The 19,940-nt window shown below is 39.3% G+C and overlaps 1 protein-coding gene across 6 annotated transcripts in view; it reads left to right on the plus strand.

Annotated features, from left to right (window-relative positions):
• Nucleotides 1–19,940, plus strand: part of Focad (focadhesin) — a 316,392-nt gene that overhangs the window by 137,275 nt on the left and 159,177 nt on the right. For all 6 annotated transcript variants that reach the window (XM_030253421.1, NM_001081184.1, XM_006537886.3 and 3 more), the window contains one exon: nt 762–888. In XM_030253421.1, coding sequence (XP_030109281.1) covers nt 762–888 — 127 coding nt within the window. The remainder of the gene's footprint in view (nt 1–761; nt 889–19,940) is intronic.

Consider the following 19,940-nt stretch of genomic DNA (forward strand, 5'->3'; position numbering starts at 1 on the left):
GGGAGTGTTCCTATCTCTGAGGAGAAAGAGAGGGTAGAATGGGGAGAGGGAATGTGAGGGTTGGACTGGGAAGAGAGGAGGGAGCAGGGCTGCCGTCCAGATGTAAATTAAATAAATAATGAAAATTTGTCAATTCTGACAACAGAATTTATGACTTAGAGAGTAAAACTCATTGAAAAGTACCTTTTTCAGGGCTGTGTAGATAGTTCCATGGGTGGTGTTGCTGAGCAAGCATCAGAACCTGAGTTTGGATTCCCCATGCCCACATGAAAGCTGAGCATGTTGGTTCGTGTCCTTAACCCAGCGGTAGAATGGAAAGAGTAGGATCCCTGGAATCTTCTGACTACCTAGTCTAGCTGAAAAAGTAAGCCCTAGGTCCAGTGACAGACCTTGCTTGAAAAAAATCAGGCAGAGAATGATTGACCTCCATGTGTCAGAGGCAAGTAAACCTGCAGAAGAAGTGGTACCCATATATATGCGTGTGCATGTGCATGTGGACACGTGTATATGCATGGATTTGTAAAGTGTCTTCTTTTATTTAACTGCTGTATAAAAATAAGCATTAAATTAGTAGTAGTAGTAGTAGTATCAGTAGATAGTAATCATAAAGATCTTCAGGAACATGTGTTGTTAGTATTTAAGAGTGAATCTTTAGTAGTTAATGGGTTTAAGAAAGAATTAATGCCTTTATTATAGTCCAAAATTTGGGAATATTAATAACTCTGACTCTAATTTTGACTTGAACCTGTCATTTGTTGTAGGCCCTATCAGCATGGTGCAGACATGCTCGCAGCCATTTCTCAGGTGTTGAATGAATGCACCAAGCCTGATCAAGCTACTCCAGCCGCCTTGGTGTTACAAGGTCTTCATGCACTCTGCCAGGCTGAGGTAGGCACTTCTGAATGATTCATTTTAATTCTTCAGCTGTTTTACAAGGATGTAAAATCAAATTTGAGTAAGTGAACATTTCTGTATTAATTCTAAGATTTGTTTTTTTTGGGGGTGAGGGGAGAGTAGAACAGGATTGCGTAAGTTATTTTCTGAGAGATTTTGGTTTATCAGCTTAACACTCTTCAGAGACCCTATTTCTGGTCTTACTTGTTTTTGTTATGTTGAGAGGTTATGTATGGAGCTGTTGAATATGATTACTTCTTAATTTTTTGATTAAAGAATTTTAGAATCAGTCAAGACAAAGAAGAAGCCATAGGTCAGTGGTCCTTGTGTCCTCTGAGTAAATCATGAGTGACCTGAAGCCTGGCAAAGGAAGCGTGCCTTCCTGGTGACTAGATCTGCCAGATGGGTGAGGAGAAGAACAGACTTGCAAGTCATTGCCTGAAATCTAGATGTTCCCAGACAAAGAGAATATTTACTGTTTTGAGCAAATAGGAGAATCACATCGAAGTTCATCTGTTTGTCTGCCAGTGTTTTTTGACAAAGTATGTGTGCACACTGCAGGATCTAAGGGAATGAGAACTCTCCTGGGGCTGTGGCTAATCATGGTTCTTGTTGTTGTTGTTGATGATGATAATGACGATGATGATGAAACTTGCTATATGATAAACAATAGCAACACCCAGTATTTGTATGTTACTACCCTTATGTTAAATACTATGCCTGTCTTCAAGGGTTACAGTCTAGGTATTAGCAGGAGAATAGACCTCAGAGACATTTACTCAGAATCTTGGTTTGAGAGTAGTTTGTGCTGTGCAGCAAAGGAAGTGTTGTCAGGATGATTCTGTCAGATCTGCTGGCCTGCAGTTGGAGAGGTGTTAGACCTTCTCAGGACTGATACAGCAGATGGCAGCTCACTGAGCTTACAGACGTCTGCTTTCTGGAGCTTCAGTTCGTCATCTGGCACTGGAATGCACTACTTTACTAATTACATCATTTTCTCAATAAATAGCTAGATCCTATCGTTAAACATTTTTTAACAACAGCTGAGAAAACAAGGTGTCATATACATCCACCTCCCAAAAGGACCCTTTTTCCCCCCCTTTGAAGTTCTTCCTTTAAATTTTTATCCCAGTTAACTTTTTTCTAACAAAATAGTAATTTAGTCTTTTTGTTCTTCTAGTTTCATTGTTTCTCACCCCGACCCATCCTCTGCTGTTAGTGTAAGACTCAGGTATATTAATGCTCATCTTTTAGGAGCTGCACTGAGTTCGTCAAATGGTTTTCTTAACCCATTTATCTAAGACATCATTACTAGTCATAGTTAGTACTGAAGGTAGAGACAACATTGTCTGTCATAGGGAACATCTTTGTTTTTCAGCAGAGGTGAAAATGTATTCCATAAGGACTAAGAGCTACTGGATTATGTGTTTGGTTAATTCACTTAGTCATACTTGTGCTACAGATGGAGACAAACAGAGATGCACTGAGAAAGACCGTTTCCTAATGTTGTCCATATTTGTATTGTCAGATGTTGGACTTGCCCCTGATTAGGTGGTACCTAGTTAGGTAGAGTCTCTCAAGGAAGTTCTGAGTAGTTCTTCGTTCTTTTCCCTGACATCCACATAATATATGAGTGATTTCTTCTTTCCGTGGTATCTCCTTCCTCATTACTAAAGCTTCATTTCCCTCATTGCATACTTAATGGCACCATTTGGGATTTCTGAATACTTAGCCTTAAATCCGTTCACTGACCCAAACCCTTACTTACAAATGGAAGTTTGAGCCCACTAGAAAACCGTCTTTCCTTGTTTCTCAGTGTTCTTCCTAGAGCAGTTGTTCTCAGTATTTCTAATGCAATGGCCCTTTACTCTCGTTCCTCATATTGTGGTGAGTCCCAACTATAAAATTATTTCACTGCTACTTCATAACTGTAATTTTTCTACTGTTATGTATCATGATGTAGAAATATGGTATGCAGGATACCTGATGGGTCATTCAACTCTGCAAGGAGTAGAGACCCATAGGCTGAGAACCATGGTTCTAAAGGCACTGAGGCATCTTGTCTAGGTGTTCCATTAAATAAAGCTCCTCTCTTACTTCTCTCCTAGGATAAAGGAGTTATTCATTCTCATCTGGTCTCCTTCCTCTTACCATTATGTATATCATATCTACTTTTAAACCAAAAACTCTTCTTTGAAAAACCCTCTTCTGACTGACACTGGCTGTGATGCCACACACCTTTAATCCCAGTGCAGGAGGCAGAGCTCGTACTTGAGTTTGTGCTGCTTGGTCTCTAGAGCACATTCCAGGGGAGCCAGGGCGACTCCGAGAAACCCTGTCTTCAAACAGAAAAACACAAGCACAAAGGAACAAACCACCAAAAATTAAGAAAGAAACAACGTCTACCACTAGCAGTTAGTGGCCCTAAATCATGTTTGGCAGCAAGATGAGAATTAAGAAATCATAGAATACTGCCATCAGTTAACTTAGTTTCTTAGTTGTGTGTATGTGGCAAAATCTTTTATTTTTTTATTCTTTATTTTCTATATATTTCTTGTCTAGAGTATAATCTTTTATTGATGAATATACTACAGGCTATGTTTTCTTCATAATACTGCAAATGTCCTGAGGGGTTTCATTTGTTGAAACTCTATTATTGTTAGTTTTGGTAATAATCATGGCCTTTATTGACATCTAGTACTGGATAGCTTTATGTTCTTCTAGATAAGTAAGAAAAACCTCCACCTTGACAGTAGCTTTCTCTCTTTCTGTGCTGTGTATGGCTTTTCACACTTTATGTTTGTGCGTTTTCTCTGTGAATTGGCTGCTGTTCTGTCCTGTGATGTATGCTAAAGTCATGACATTTATTCAGTTCAGCATCTCTTCTAAGGCATATTTAATATTTACTATCTTGGGGCTAGTTTTTTCTTTTTGGTTGGTGTGCTACCCTCAGAAGTCAACATTCGTTCCCTGAGGCCATGTATTCTGTTTTCTAATTGGTAGCATGTGTGAAATACTGGTGTAATCACCAGGTTCAAGAATGGACATAGTCAACATAGTTATGAATCTGTTTCCCTGAAGCATGTGGTCATGATTTGTCCGTCTATTACTCTTTATGTCTTTGACTATCAAATATCATTATGTGTACAGAGAGATAGCCTGAAACAGTGGAGTAAATCAATAAAGATAAGAACACAAACTGAATACCCCTGGCTTTGAGAAAATACATCAGCTAGAAAAACATTTAAAATTGATTTCTAGAGCTTTCCAAACCTTGAGTCTGTGTAAGAAGTACAGCAGTGCAGTGTCGTCGTCCCTCTCCCCCGTAAGCTTGCTAGGTGAGGACGTCTTTGGCTTTGAAAGTCGAAATGATGAAGTTCGTTTGTCCTCAGTGGAGTCAGGGTCAGGGTCATCTTAAAGCTACTGCTGCTTACTCATTTATGTCTCTCACTAGGGCAGGTTTCTAAAAGGATGGAGTCTGTTCAAATGCTGAGTGGTCAGAGCAGTGACTATATTTATATTATGCAGCTTGTGGTTCTACTTGGCTAAATAAACAAATAAACAAACAAACAAACCACAGCAAAGCTCCTGGAAATCTCAGCTGACGAGATAAGCTGATAATTCATTCCTTCTTTAAGACAGTTAATATATTGATTTTTGACTTCACATTTTTCTTTTAGGATAATATTTTTCTTGGCTAATATCTCTTTGATGACTAGTACAAATATTGTCCTTTTGTAATTTATAGGTTATAGTATTTCATTTTATGGTGAAGGAACAATCTTATTTACTGAACACCTTAGAAATTCTAATTTACCAAATTTCTATGAATTGCTTGACTATGTGGACATCTGATTGTTCAGTCTGATTTATTCTCTTCCTTCTGTATTGTTGCCTTAGCAAATGTGATAAAGTTTGAAGGAACAGTTTGAAGTTTTCTCTTTCAGTCATAGAATGCACAGAAGTGCAAATGAGTGAGTCCCAAGATGCCTGGAATTTTACATAGTCAACTTAGAGTCTTTAGGGTGAACATAACTTCCAGTGTGAACAAGTTGCCCAGGGTTAGATAAACAAACAAACAAACAAACAATCAGTGTGTGCAGAAATAAAGTCAGTGCATTGCCCTCAGAAAGAGGCCTCATTCTCTTTGAACACTTTCTCTCTTAAGGTCTTAAGATGGGGATAGGAGGCACGCTAGGCCAGTGTTTTCTCAGTCAGCTGTGAGTCTGTTGTGGCAAAAATTAATAGGCGTTTCAGAATCACTGAGAAAAGCTCTTTCATCTTGCCCAGTACCATCAGGGTGTTACATTTTCAAAGCAGAGCATTGTACAACCGAGCAGTAGGTAAGGACGGGAGGGGCCTTTCCTGGGGATTCTTGACCGCTGGAAGAGTTCATTTCAGGCCATTTGTCACAGCGGTGATTTCCCCTGAGATACCCTCCGCCAGCGGTATGTTTTGGCTATTCTATCCTCTTTTATTTATTTATTTTCTGAAATCATGGTGGAGGGTAGTTGTCTTTGCCCTCTCCCATCATCCTAACCCTTTGTCTAAGGTCTCCTTTACAACCCCATGGGGTAGGAACAATTTTCAATGGGACACAGCAGGTCTGGAACGTTTTAGAGAGTTAGTGTGATATAAAAATGCCCAATAGAAATCCTGCATTTTGTCTAAGCATTTTTAGCGTGATAAATATAATTTAGTATGGAAATGTGATCCATTGTTGCATGGCAGGTTTTCTCAGCTGTGTACAGTAAGGCTTCTGTCGCCTACTGTGGATTTGGTATTTACTGCGCTCTGGACCTCTTTGTTGTTTCTTGGTTTTGTTTGTGGAGACTTTTAAAGGTGGATTGGCTGCATAACCTTGCAGAGGAGTTGATTAAGTTTAATTTGCTATGCATTAGTGAGTGGATTTGCTGGTCTTTGTGAACTGCCCTCTGTTATTTGTAGTGTGGGGCCTAGTTTTTGATGCCTTCAGTTCTTTCTGGGCATGAAAACTCTTTTTGTACATTTGTTGAATCTATTTCCATGCTGTGCTTTTTATATTCTACACAATGACTCTTTGCAGTTGAAAGTTGTAGTTTGGTTGTATTTTTAACTTTAAAAGGACAGCAGGAACTTGCCTTTTATTAAACATATGTGGATATTATAACATGTACTCTGCTTTTCTTCAAGCAGGTTTTAAAATATAGTTTCTTATTCTTGAAATAAAATTTTAACTGGATGTGTTATACTTATACAATGGCTACGATTCAGTACTCACAAGCCATGAGTGGAAATTGTGGGGAAATAAAAATAATGTGTGTGTGTGTGTGTGTGTTTAAATAGACCAACTTAGTTTCCCCATTACTTTTTAATTGGCTGTTTTTAATTTTAAAAAGGAAACATTGAGAGATTATGGGATGTTGAGTTCTATATCAGAACCTTCAGTATGACATTTAATAACTGAGGTCTTAATTTTTTGTCACTTCCTGATTTGGCTTCCCCTCTGCAGTTTCCAGTCCTCTGCCATTTTCTAATATTTGTTAGGATCTCTGCAATACTTTATCCTTAGAAATGATAACTTTCAGGATCTCCCTTGCTTCATGAAGCTCCTTTAATCCATTTTAAAGTATATTTTGTGTTTATAGATTTTTTTTCTGAAGAATTTTCTTTCTTGAATCAGAATCCTGGGTGTAAGGAGTATTAGCTGCCGTGAGTAGTCTGTGAGTGAGCGCGAAGGCTGTGCACAGTGTCCAGCTGGGAGTTTCCGGCTCTCAGTCATACACGGAAAGCATTCTTTAAAAGATCAAACGGGCTGGACACTGGGAAGGTTTTAATGATGCCAGCTAGCATCAGAGCCGTTGGACTCAGTGGCTGCAAATTGTGCTCATCTGAATCAATGCCACTGAGCTGGGAATAGTGATGTGACTGAACTGATGCTAATTGTACCCCTCTGCCATTGCAGTGAATAAAATATATTGGTTTAAGCTTATCCAAGGAGCAGGTTTCCCTTTCGGGGGTAAATGAGGACATAGGGACTAGAAAGGCCATCAGTGAAGGAGGGCAGCACAGTAAATAATGTTAATGGTTTGAAAGGCTTTGCATTTTGAGATCCGATTGAAAGCATTATTTTGGTTCCTTCCAAGAAATTAGCAAGGCTATTTCAAAAGCTTTTTATCTGGTCTCAAATGACATAAAATCGTGCTTTTCATAAAAATGTCATCTCAGATGTGCTTAAACTCATTTCTGTGCTATATAAATGTTTAAAAGAACAGGAGTATTTTACCTTTTATCTGCCTAGTATAAAATACCACCAAGAGACTCATTGCTACAAACACTAGTGACCCCTGATTGGAATTAACCTTGATTCTGTGATTAAAATCATATTCATTGTAATTGCTGGAGGGAAGTTAAATTGCTTAAGGAGTATGTGGAATTAAGAGGGCAAGGCATTGGTAAGTCTTCATACGGGAATGTTCTGAGTCCTCCTCACATGTCAACCTGAAGGAAGTCTGGACAGGGTACAGTGTGTGCGTTTTCTTTAAAGGATTTCACGTTTGAGAGACTTTCCTTAACCATCAGAAAACTGCTTCTTTCTTCATTGGGAATCCTTCTAAATGTAGACTTATATTTTGATTTTGCATGTGCATGCGTTCTTATGATTTAGGCTACTTCAGTAATAGAGAGAGCTTTGCATTTTTGCCTCATGATTTTTTTCCCCTAAGAATCTCAAAGCAGCATAATGGAATGCATTATGCCTAAGGTCTGAATTGAGCAGTGAGTAAGGTGTTCTCTGGGGCACTGTCCCTCTTGATTCAGGGCTGTGGCACTGGGCCTCTACTTATGTAAATTGCCATTTGAGGAATTTAGTCACTTAAACAGTTGACGGGGTCATATGGTTTTGATTTCTAATGATAGAGGTACAGTCAGATGTAACAGTGTCATTGACCTGCTCCATTTGTGTTGTATTTGTACTCTGAACTGGAGTAAATTTCCTTCTCTTTGACTTGTGTGTCAGGTACTCGAGCTAAGTTACAGACTCTGCAGGAAAATGAATGGCAATGATATCTTGTGTGTCAGGTAGATTCTCTAAAGGGGTTTGAAAAATGGAGGTTACTGATTAAAAACTTCCAGAGATGAAACAGATTTTTTTTGTGTGTATGTTAGTTCCCCAGTGTCTGTGTGTTTAGTATTGCAGTTTCCCAGTGTTGTCAAGAATGGTTTCTAAATGGCCCATATAATATGAAGAAAAACTGTACTTATTTTGTCTTTATATTAAAGGAGAAATTAAATATTATTCATATTTCTCTGGATTGGTGCATTTTTTGCCTATACTTACATCAGAGGAACATATGTTTCCTATTTCCCATTGTAATCGAGTATATTAGTCAGGGGTCTCCAGAGGAGTAGAACTGATAGAACGAGTATGTGTGTGTGTGTGTGTGTGTGTGTGTGTGTGTGTGTGTGTGTGTGTATGTGTGTGAACAGGATTTACTAGACTGACTTACAGACTGTTGTTCAGCTAGGCCAATAATGTCTGTCTCCTGATGGAAATTCTTAAGTCTGGCTGAGATGCCAGCTGGTCTTTAGTATATGTTGGCATTCTGAGGAAGTAGACACTAACACCAGTGATGGATCTATAAACCTGCCGTTGAGAATAAGGGAAAGCAGACGAAGAACAAAATCTCCTCTTCCATGTCCTTTCCACAGGCTGCAACCAGAAAGTGTGGTCTAGATTTAGGTTAGGTCTTAGGATCTCAAGTGATCCAATTAACTAAAAATTCCTCACCCAGATCTTGGGTTGCTAATTCCAGATGCAGTCAAGTCGACAACCAAGACTAGCTATTACAACCTACCTTTGACTATTTGGCACATAATCATATCTCTTTATGTTGCGCTTAATTTCTAAATGAAAACAGTAGCCAGGTCATCATTATGCCTAATATGATATAACTATTCCATGAATAACCATAAACACGTAATATATTTTAGAAAAGGTAGCAGTGTTCCTTGAGGGACATTCTTTTACTGTCTCATGACTTGAATATGATAACCATTGATATTATTTCAAATGTAAAAAAATTGTGGAAAGTTAACACAACAATTTGCACAAACGTTATTAACAAAGTCTGACAAACATGCACAATAATTATAGCCCTTTTCTTTCTGCAACTGGCCACATGACCTTAGCTGGTATTTAGCTCCAACTCCTGTCCTCGGCTACCTATTCTGTATTATCTCCATCCCCAATAAGCTCCTTGGCTGGGCTTGGCTCTTTTTCTGAGGAGTGATCCATCTTCATTCCTGGAAGTCTGGGTCCTTTGTCATCATGCCTGTATTGGCTTATTGTAGACTCCTGTTGACTTTAGTCAAACAGGACATGGTAGCACAAAGAGACATCTTGAAGAATCTTTTGCATTTCAGACATAATCTTTCTTACCTCCAGAGTGGAGAAGCTATCCAATTTCCCCATAGTAATCTGGACCAATAACTTCTCATAACAGTGTTATACCTTTCTGAGTCTGTTTTCTTAAGGGCATCAGAACCTTAATGTAGCCTGGGGAATTCTTGCGCATGCCCTGGCTCGCCAGCAAAGCAGACGCCACAACAGGATCCTTCTGCACACGTTTATTGGGAGAGCTTGATTGCAGAGGCGAAGAGACCCCAAGCCCAGAACTCGTGCTGCTTATATAGGCTTAGGAGAGGCGTGTCTCACAACTGAATTGGTTATGCATGGGTTATGCTTACCACCTCATTTGCATGCCTACATCTGATTGGTTAACTTGTCTCTCATCTGATTGGTTAACTTGTCTCTCATCTGATTGGTTAACTTGTCTCTCATCTGATTGGTTAACTTATCTCTCATCTGATTGGTTAATTCTCAAAACCTTATCTTGGCAAAAAAAACTTTACTGTCTATGTATGCGTGGTGGCCAGCGGTAGCCAGTGCCACCCTGCAACGGCACATGTGGCTTCCCACAGGGAATCTAAGTTTACATTTCATAGGCTGTTGTATTCACTGGCAGGACAACCAAAACTTCTAAGCCAGCAGAACTTAAGGTACAGGGAGCATCAGATATCTAGAGGATGTTTTGGGGTGTTGTCCCAAAATAAAGGTTAGTCATGATGCCACCTCTCCTTTTTAGAATATGGCAGCCACTCCAGATTATGTATGTATACAAGTAAACCCATAGGGTGTGTGTGAGCATGCAGGGATTTATATCTCATTCATTCATTTCATTAGCTCTGCTAATCCCAGATATAAATTCTTAGTGCCTTTCTGAAGCACTGTTAAGCTTGGTGTGTGAATTTTTATTGTCTCTTCACATTATCCGTAGGTGTACCTATACACAAATTATTTGTTCACTTTTTCTTGGTTTTGAACTTTGTGAAAACAATTTTCCTGACAACTATGTACTAAAAAAGCCTTTATTGATACATAATTAACCACCATGAACTTTACTTTCAAAGTATAGAATTCAGTTCTTAAAAGTGTATTCAGCAAGAGATACAGCCATCTTTGAACTTTACAATGTTTTCATCATTCCTGTGATAGACTGGGACTGAGTAATAAATAGCTCTTAAAAGATACATAGGCGCCCAGGGGTATGGCTTAGTTGGTGAGAGTACTTGTGTTAGTAGTGCTGCTCTGGGTATCAGTGTATAAAGTGTTTGTTTTTTGAGACAGTGTCTCTTGTGTGTCCGAGTAGCCAGGAAGTGACTGAGGCTAAGATAAAACTTAAACTCCTGAGCCTTGTCCGTCCATCTTTGGAAGAATGCCTGGACTATAGGCCTGTGTGCTAGCACCCTGGTTTTGGGGGTGCTGGAGATTGAACCTAGGACCTTCTTTACTAGGTCATCACTCTACCAACTGATACTTATTCCATCTCTGTGTAGGCCTTTATAGAGATATTTTATCTTTGCCTTTTCTAAGGATATTCCTAGGAATTTTCTTTTTGGGATGAATGCCAACTTCTTGAGGAATTATGAAACTGTTTTTCAAAGTGTGTGTACTGCTTTGCTTTGCTTTGCTTCGCTTCGCTTTGTGTGTGTGTGTGTGTGTGTGTGTGTTGTATATACATGTATATGTGAAAGAGTGTACACCTATGCATTGAGGCCTGAGTAGAACATTGGGCATCTTGAGTAGGGTATTGAGTCTCCTCCTCCATCCTTTTCCTCCTTCCCTTCAGGTGGGATCTCTCCTTGAACCTGCTGTTCATCCCCAGGCTGTCTCCCCTTACTCTAAGTTCAAGACCTTAAACCAGTGGCTGTTTCAGGAGCTTATGTATTTGTAGTGGTAAAAGATCCTAGGAAGCAGCAATGCAGATTCGTTTGGAAAGTCAGGACATTTTTACTAGTCCAAGAAGCCCATCACCTTTTTTACTGTTAATGAGACATTTGTGGTTATTAATAATGAAGTTAATGGGGAGGACCTTAAATCAGCTTTTGTTTGTTCTGTTCCCTCATTGCTATAAACAAGTACCTCACCACTTGAGACAGGCAGGATTGTTTTGGGTCATGGTTCATAAAGGTGCTGTCCACCATGGGGTTGAAGGTACTCTGGCCTTGGAGGCAGTGGGAGTGTGTGACAGGGACTGCTCATCCTGGCAGAGCAGAAGGCAGAGGAAGAGGAAAGCTGGTATTTATTCCGTTTCCTTGTTCTCAAGTCAGCTCCCAGGGTGGGTGTTCTTACTTAAATTTCTCTGGATTTGTCCTCACAGACACCGCAAATGTGTCTCCCCAGTCATTACAATCCAGTCAAGCTGACAGTGAAGATCAACAACTACAGGGTTATTGAAGGATTCCTGGTTGTTCTGTATGATAATTTCTGGCTTTTTAGTTTTGTGTCCCTCCCAGTGTACCCCATGGCACCCCGTTATATAATCATCATAATTGATAGTAAATGTTTGTTACCATGTCTGAGAACTGTGAGCTGGTTCAGTGTGTATTCTCTTCTTTATATCTGATTCTGGGTTTAATAGAGGGCCTAGCTTAGTAGGAAACTAGCATCTACTTATTTATAAGACAGCCTGGATTGCCCATCAAAGTCCTCATCCCATATTATCTCACTATTTCAGTGATTTTCTTTGTAGAATATGCATGTTGAGTTTTAAATGTTCTTTTGTTGTATAGTACATGGTTGTTATTTTAAAATCAGAAAATACGGGGCTGGAGAGATGGCTCAGCGTTTAAGAGTAGTGACTGCTCTTACAGAGATTCTAAGTTCAATTCTCAACAACTACATGGTGGCTCACAAACATCTGAAATGGGATCTTGATGCCCTCTCCTGGTGTGTCTGAAGACAGCTACAGTGTGTACATAAAATAAATAAATAAGTCTTAAAAAATAATCAGAAAATTCAAATTAATAATCTTAGAAATGAAAAGTAAGCCATAATGCCATTATTTAGAAGTAACTCAAAGGATGTACTATGTATAATTTTATAATGCTTACTGTTCATGTCTTTGTATCTATATACGTATTTTAATGGGCATATGTGCTTTGCTACAAAGTATATGTATTGTTCATTCACCACTTTGTGATTGGGTATTTTGTTGTTGTTCCCCCCTCCCTCTTGTGTATGCCGTGCTGCTCTTTACATTTTTAGAGTTAAACTTTAACACATATTCCAAATATTTCTATAAGCTAGGAGTTGCTGGTCCAATGGTGTGTAATTATAAGCCCAGCAATTTCTTCCCTCTGTCCTGCTTGCTGCCTGCATGACTTGGGATTGCTGCATTTCCCTGTCTATTCTTCTGTATGGTCTATCAGCTTTTCAGAAGCATCTTGATGCTTGATAAGCGTCTTTTGGAAAACATGCCTGACCCCTGTACCTGGATTCCTAATAATTTCTGTTATGTAGTCCTAGGACTTGAGTCTCCTCTGCCGATGCTGACCGTGGGCATTGTTGATGATTTGCCTAGACTCCAGTGAGGTTCAGTTGCATGAGAACATGCCAGGAGAGCTTAGCTGTTTCTTGTTGTTTGTCACAGCAGAAGTTTGTAGTTATGTTCTTGTAGCGTGGGAGTGTATCATTGGGAGGAGACCTCAGAGCTTCTCTGGACTTAGCCTCCTCAGTGTGTTCCTCAGTGATGCCAGGCTTGAAGGAGATTGTTGGAATCATTACGATAATGTGTGTTTTTATCCCAGGCACCATACTCCTCCTCTGTGGCAATATTTATGAGGGCTGAAAGTCAAGTTAGTGCAGACGTTTTTGTCCTTCTTTCGTGTGTGAAGTTGCTGTCTGCTTTTGCCTCTTTCCCTGCCCTTGAAGTTACGATGAATAGAGTCAAAGGAGCGGTCCAAATCTCCATCATCTCCCTTTCTTAAAGTGTAATGACGGAGCCAACCTAGGTAAATGCAGCATCCAACATCCTGGTGCTTTCTGCTCAATTTCACTGGCCTTAGTAGCTTCAGTTCCCAAAAACGTTTTAGCAGGTAAAATCCTGTAACAGAGAGGATGCATAAAAGAACTCAAAGGGAAAATGAGCTTTTTTAGCCACTGCATTTCACCTGATGTCAGTGACTCTGCCACGTGATAATGTGGAGGTGTCCTGCAGAGTGCAGCCTGCACTGTGGGATGACCCAGGTAGCAGCCAGCGTGCTAGCTAACTAGGCCCTTCAGGTTGTCACTGTGATAATTAATGTAGGAAATTGATGGTGGACTTCAAAACTGAATGCTGACACATCCAGCAAGCTAAATGCCTGGTCTTAGAAATAACTGGAGGTAGAAAAACTCAAAAAGAGTGTAATCTCTGTTTGTTATTGCTTACAAATGAAGTGTTATTGCAGCACAGGCACACCCATCCACTTGTATATTGAATGTTTTCCTGTTAAAATAGCAGCGCTGAGAAATTGTTAGCAGTGCTCACATGGAATAATGGGCTGGAAATGTACCCGCTACAGAAAGAGTTGCCAACACCCAGATTTCTTTTGCAAGATTTCTTTCTGTTTAATGGTTGGTTGGTTGTGTATGGGGCAGGCACATGAATGTGCACGTGGGTGATTGCAGATTTCCACAGAGGCCTGAAGCTTTGGATTTTCTATGGAGCTGGAGCTGGCGTGTGAGCCTCTTGACATGGGTGCTGGGAACTGAACTTAGAGCCTCTGTGTGAGCAGTGTGTGTTCTTAACCACAGAGCCCCCTCTCCAGCCCCAGTAAATGATTTTCTTTTCAGTTTTCCTCAGGCTCACTGAAAATACTATAGCAGCATCCATGTGATTTAAGCTGCATGGGGGAGAGAGTGTCACCATCCAGAGGCCTTAGCATTTTCTTATCAGGATCTTCCTCAATGATTCCCTGATGCAGTGCCGAGATCTCAGGAAGAGACTATCCCTCCACTGTCTCCCTGCCCTGCTTTCTCGCCTACACTTGATGCAGATACCTTTCATAGGACCTCAGTGCATCCACTGCATTGGATGTGTGACATGGCCTGTCACCTTGTGATGGAGTGTCTTACTGGGGACAGTAGAGACCATGCACTTGTGAGTGCAGGGTCATTACCCTAAATTTCTCTGTGATGCCCCTGGCTATCACCTTTTCGGTTTTGGTGTAAAGGCAGCCCATATTGAATACACACACACACACACACACACACACACACACACACACACACACTGCAGTTTTAAAAAGTGTTTAGTCATGGCATTTATTCACATATTTTAAAATTAAGAATTATTTCATTTATTTTTATAGGACCTGTGATTATATGTTACGGTGTCCAGTGTGCAAGTGTGCAGTGTACAAGTGTCCAGTGTGTGTGTTTCTTGTCCTTTTTCTTTGGTTCTTTTTATTCTGTTTGTTTGTTTTGTCCTTTTCTGACTTGTGTGGCTTTGTTTTATCTTACTATTATTCTTTAGATCCCCGTGTGTTTTCTAAGGAGAGACACAAAGCGTATAGATTTGGATGGGAGGGGAGGTGGGGAGGATCTCAGAGGAATTGGAGGAGGGAAAACTGTAATCAGAATATATATAAAAATATATTTTTAAGAAAAAGAAAAATAGAAAATGATTATTGTTTGAGAGTTTCATACATGCATAACAAGTCCTTCAAACTCACTCCTTATCATCTTTCCCTTATATCTCCCCTACTAGTTTCTCCCCCAAAATTCATGACTCTTCCCACCCTTCAAACACATACTTGTATTTTAATTGTATGTGTTTGAGGTTCTCACTATGTAGCCCTTGCTGGCCTGCAGCTCTCAGCATTATGAAATCGTCCCAGTAGGTATAAAGCTTTTAGGTCATTACTAGCTTGATTTTTTGATATCCTATGACAGTGTCATCAAATTCCAAGAGCAATGTCAATAATCTGTAATGTTTGAAGGTCTTTGTGACCTAGTGAGCAACAACTCACAAAGTCATGGTAACCCACGTCTGACACTAGATCTTTGGTTTTGACCTACATTCCTGAATGAGGCATTATTCTCCATCCCTCATGTATGGGAACTCCATTTGAATACTGGTTTAGATTTATCTTATTTTTTGTGTATGCATGTTCTTTCTGCATATATGTGTACAATGTACATGCCTGCTATACATGGAGGGCAGACGAGACTGCCAAATCAACTGGAATTGGAGTTAGAGAATGTTTTGCAACATCCTGTGGATTCTGGGAACTGAACCTGGGTCCTCTGCAAGAACAACACGTGTTCTTACCTGCTGAGCGATCTTATCTCTCCAGGCCATAACATTTTCTTACATATGTATTCTATGTATTTTAGGAATTGTGTAATATATTGAGTTTCTAAATTGCATTTACAAAGCAGTTTAGAATTTCTTTTTTATCCCTTCCTCTACCCACTGTTCCATTTCTCACCGTTTAATCTTTCCTCCCCTTTTAGTCTCCCCCCTTTCTATCATGTGGCTTCTGTTCTTCCTCTGCCCTGGAATACCCTCTCCACCCTATCCCATGATCACCCTATCCCATCATCCACCCTATCCCATGATCACCCTATCCCATCATCCACCCTATCCCATGACCACCCTATCCCATCATCCACCCTATCCCATGATCACCCTATCCCATCATCCACCCTATCCCATGACCACCCTATCCCATCATCCACCCTATCCCATGATCACCCTATCCCATCATCCACCCTATCCCATGATCACCCTATCCCATCATCCACCCTATCCCATGATCACCCTATCCCATCATCCACCCTATCCCATGATCACCCTATCCCATCATCCACCCTATCCCATGATCACCCTATCCCATCATCCACCCTATCCCATGATCACCCTATCCCATCATCCACCCTATCCCATGATCACCCTATCCCATCATCCACCCTATCCCATGATCACTCGTTAGTTTCCTGACATCTACAGGCACTCTACTTTAAACCCATGTATTGAAAGATTCAAAGTTAGGGCAACATGTTAGAGAGAGCATATGTTCTTTGCTCTTCTGAATCTGGGTTACCTCACTCACAATGATTATTTCCAGCTATAGCCATTTACTTGTAAGTTTCCTAATTTTATATTTTTTTACAGCTTAATAGCATTACAGTGTATATATGAACCATATTTTCCTGACTCACTCATCAGTCCATAGACATCCAGGCGGTTTCCACTTTTTATCTATTGTGAATGAGACAGTAACAAACATGTATGAGCAAGTATTTCTATAGTAGGTTACAGAATCCTTTTGGTATATGCCCTGGAGTGGTACAGTTGAGTTGAGATCTTTGAGGAACCTACACACTGACTTCCATAGGGGCAGTCTTCCCAGTTTGAAATCTTACTAAGAATGAGTAAGATTTTTTTCTTTTCCCAAGATTCATGTATTTGTGTTCAATTATTTTATTCATCTTAATTTTTCTTACTGGAATAAGATGAAATTCCATAAAGTAGTTTTCCTTTATATTTTGCTTATGGCTAAGGATGTTGAAAAATTTAAAAAAATTCTTGACCATTTGTATTTTTTCTTTTGAGAACTCTGTTTAGTATCCCATTTTAAAATTGGATTGCGGTTTTCTTAGTGTTTTGAGTTTGTTATATATTTTAAACATTAACCCACTGTTAGATAAATAGTTGGTAAATATTCTCCCTACCCCATTTTTTAGGCTGCCTCCTTACAGAATTGATGGCTTTTTTTGTTGTACATATGTTTTTAATGTTTTACGGACCACTTTATCAGTATTACTGTGCTTCTGTAGTCTTCCAGAGGGAATCTCTTTCTGTGCCTGTAAGTATATTCTTTACTGTCTTCTCCATCAGATTTAGGATACCAGCTTTTAGTTTGAGGTCCTTGATCTATTAGAATGAATTTTGTTCATGATAAGAGAAAGGTCTGTCTCATTCTTGTACATGTCATTTTTTTAATATATATTTTTTATTATTACATATTTTCCTCAATTACATTTAGAATGCTATCCCATAAGTCCCCCATACCCTCCCCCCCACTTTCCTACCCACCCATTCCCATTTTTTGGCCCTGGCATTCCCCTGTACTGGGGCATATAAAGTTTGCCCCAGTAAATGGGCCTCTCTTTCCAATGATGGCCGACTAGGCCATCTTCTGATTCATATGCAGCTAGAGTCAAGAGCTCCGGGGTACTGGTTAGTTCATAATGTTGCACCTACAGGGTTGCAGATCTCTTTAGCTCCTTGGATACTTTCTCTAGCTCCTCCATTGGGGGCCCTGTGCTCCATCCAATAGCTGACTGTGAGCATCCACTTATGTGTTTGCTAGGCCCATTGGAATCTTGATGGTAATTGTACTAAATATAGATTGGTTTTTGTAGGATGGCTATTTTCACAGTAATCCTACCAATGGACATACAAGATTTCTCCATCTTCTGGTGTCTTCTATTTCTTTGGTGTTTTACATTTTTCATTGTATAGGTCTTTAACTTCCTTGGTTAGGTCAGTATGTTTATCTTTGCTATGTAGGAAGACTATGGATTTTTGTGTGTTAATTTTGTATCCTGTCACTTTGCTGAAAGTATTTATCAGCTCTTGGAGATTTCTGGTAGGACATTAAGTTCTTTTATGTATAGAATCGTATTATCTACAAACAGGAATTTGTTGAAAGTGTTTCCCATCTGTAGGAGATTTCTGGTGGGGGCATTTAGGTTCTTTGATGTATAGAATTGCATCATGTACAAGTAAGGATCCATTGGCTTCTTCCTTTCCTTTTCCTCCCCACTTGCCTTACTGCTGCAGCTCAGACTTCACGCACTCCATTGAATGTGAATGGAGAGTGCAGGTACCTGTGTTGTGTTTGTGACTTTGGTAGAAGAGCTCCATGCTTTTCCTCATTTAGAATGCTGCTGACTGTGGGCCTCTTGTGTATTGCCTTTGGTTTCCCGAGATGTGGCCCCGTATTCCTCAATCCTTCATAACTTTTAACATGACCGGATGTTGGATTTTTGTCAAAAGTTTTCTCTCATGTCTTTTCTGTTCTTGAGCATGTTAATGTGACACATTATATTCATTGATTTATATATGTTGAATCATTCTTGTATCTTTTAGCTAAAGGCAACTTGATCATGGCAGGTGACTTTTTGCTTGAATTGGTTTGTGAGTCTTTCTTTTATAGAGAACTTTTGCATCTATATTTACCAGAGAGATTGGTATATATATACATATATATTTTTTTGTTATTGCATCTTTATCTTCTTTCCTTTTTCTATGTTACATCACAGTTTGAGAAATTCTACTTTTACATCTTTTTTACTGGTCTGATAAATTTGTGTGACATCTGTCTGGGCCTGAGGTTTAATTTTTTGTTTATTTGTTTGCTTGTTTGTTTTTTTGGAAAGTTATTTCTGCTTCAATCTCATTGTTTGTTTATGTCTTCTCGGTTTATTTCTGGTAGGTTGTATACAATACAAATTAATTTCCTTTAGGTTTTCAAGTTTGGTGATATGTAGGGTTGCAATGCCCTTGGATTTGACTGGTGTCCGTTGTACTGTTTCGTTTTTACAAACTCTAGTTTTATTAATTTGGATCTTCTGACTTTCTTTCCATTGTTAGGGTAAAGGGTTGTCAGTCTTAATCTTCTCAAGGAACCAGCAGTCATTGATTCTTTGTATTATCACTTTGTTTCTATTTCATCAGTTTCTGCACAGATCTAGGTCATTTGTCTCTGCCTCCTGCTCTGAGATAGAGTTCGTCCATATTTTTCCAAGGCCTCCAGGTATTAAGGCCCATCATTGAATTGCTTCCTTAGGCTCTCTCTGAATTTTTTGATGTACTTGGAACTTTAAGCCTTCCTCTCAGGGCTGCCTTCATTGTGTAGCATAGATATTATGCTTTCATTTTCATTTAGTTCTGTGGATTTGTGATTTTTCTGTTTTATTTGTTCAGTGACCTATTAATCATTAAATAATGTGCTAACTTTCCATCAATAATTTTGGTAGTATCTATTGCTATTGGTTTGAAACTTTGTTTCATTGTGGTCAGATCAAATACAAGGGGCATTTCAGTTTTTGGTATTTTTTGGAACTCTGTTTTGTGTCCCAGCATGTGATATATTTTAGTAAAAGTTCCATGGGCTTCAGAAGAATTTGTAACTAGTTGTGTTTGGATTGTTTGTAACTGTTAGGTTCACTTGATCTGGGATGTCATTTAGCTCTTCTACTCTGTTTTGATTTTTTTGTTTGTTTTCTTGTTTTCTGCATGATCAGTCTATTAGGGAATGCAGGGGTGTATATTTGTTTAAGATTATAATATCTTTACAGATTGTTGCCTTTACTAGTGTGAAGTCAACTTCTTTAGCTGTTGTGGTGAGCTTTGGTTTAACATTGCACAGTGAGGTTTGAACTTAGATCTCCCTGATTCGAAAACACCAGCTCTCTTGCAGTTATTATAAATTGAATATTTTTTTTTGAAAAAAAGCTTTATTGAAATTCACATACAATAAAATTCACTCCGTTTATTTACAAAATGATTACTGTTTTTATGTCCATAGAGGTCTTCAACCATAACAGCTAGGTTTGGAACAGTTTCTTCATCCCCAGAGGACTCTCCGTACTCTTCAGCAGTCACCCTGGAATGTTCCACCACTGTCTGTACCCCACTTTCAGCCTTATATAACTAGTATCCTACTTC

Source organism: Mus musculus, chromosome 4 (genome assembly GCF_000001635.26).
Source record: "Mus musculus strain C57BL/6J chromosome 4, GRCm38.p6 C57BL/6J".
NCBI lineage: Eukaryota > Metazoa > Chordata > Mammalia > Rodentia > Muridae > Mus > Mus musculus.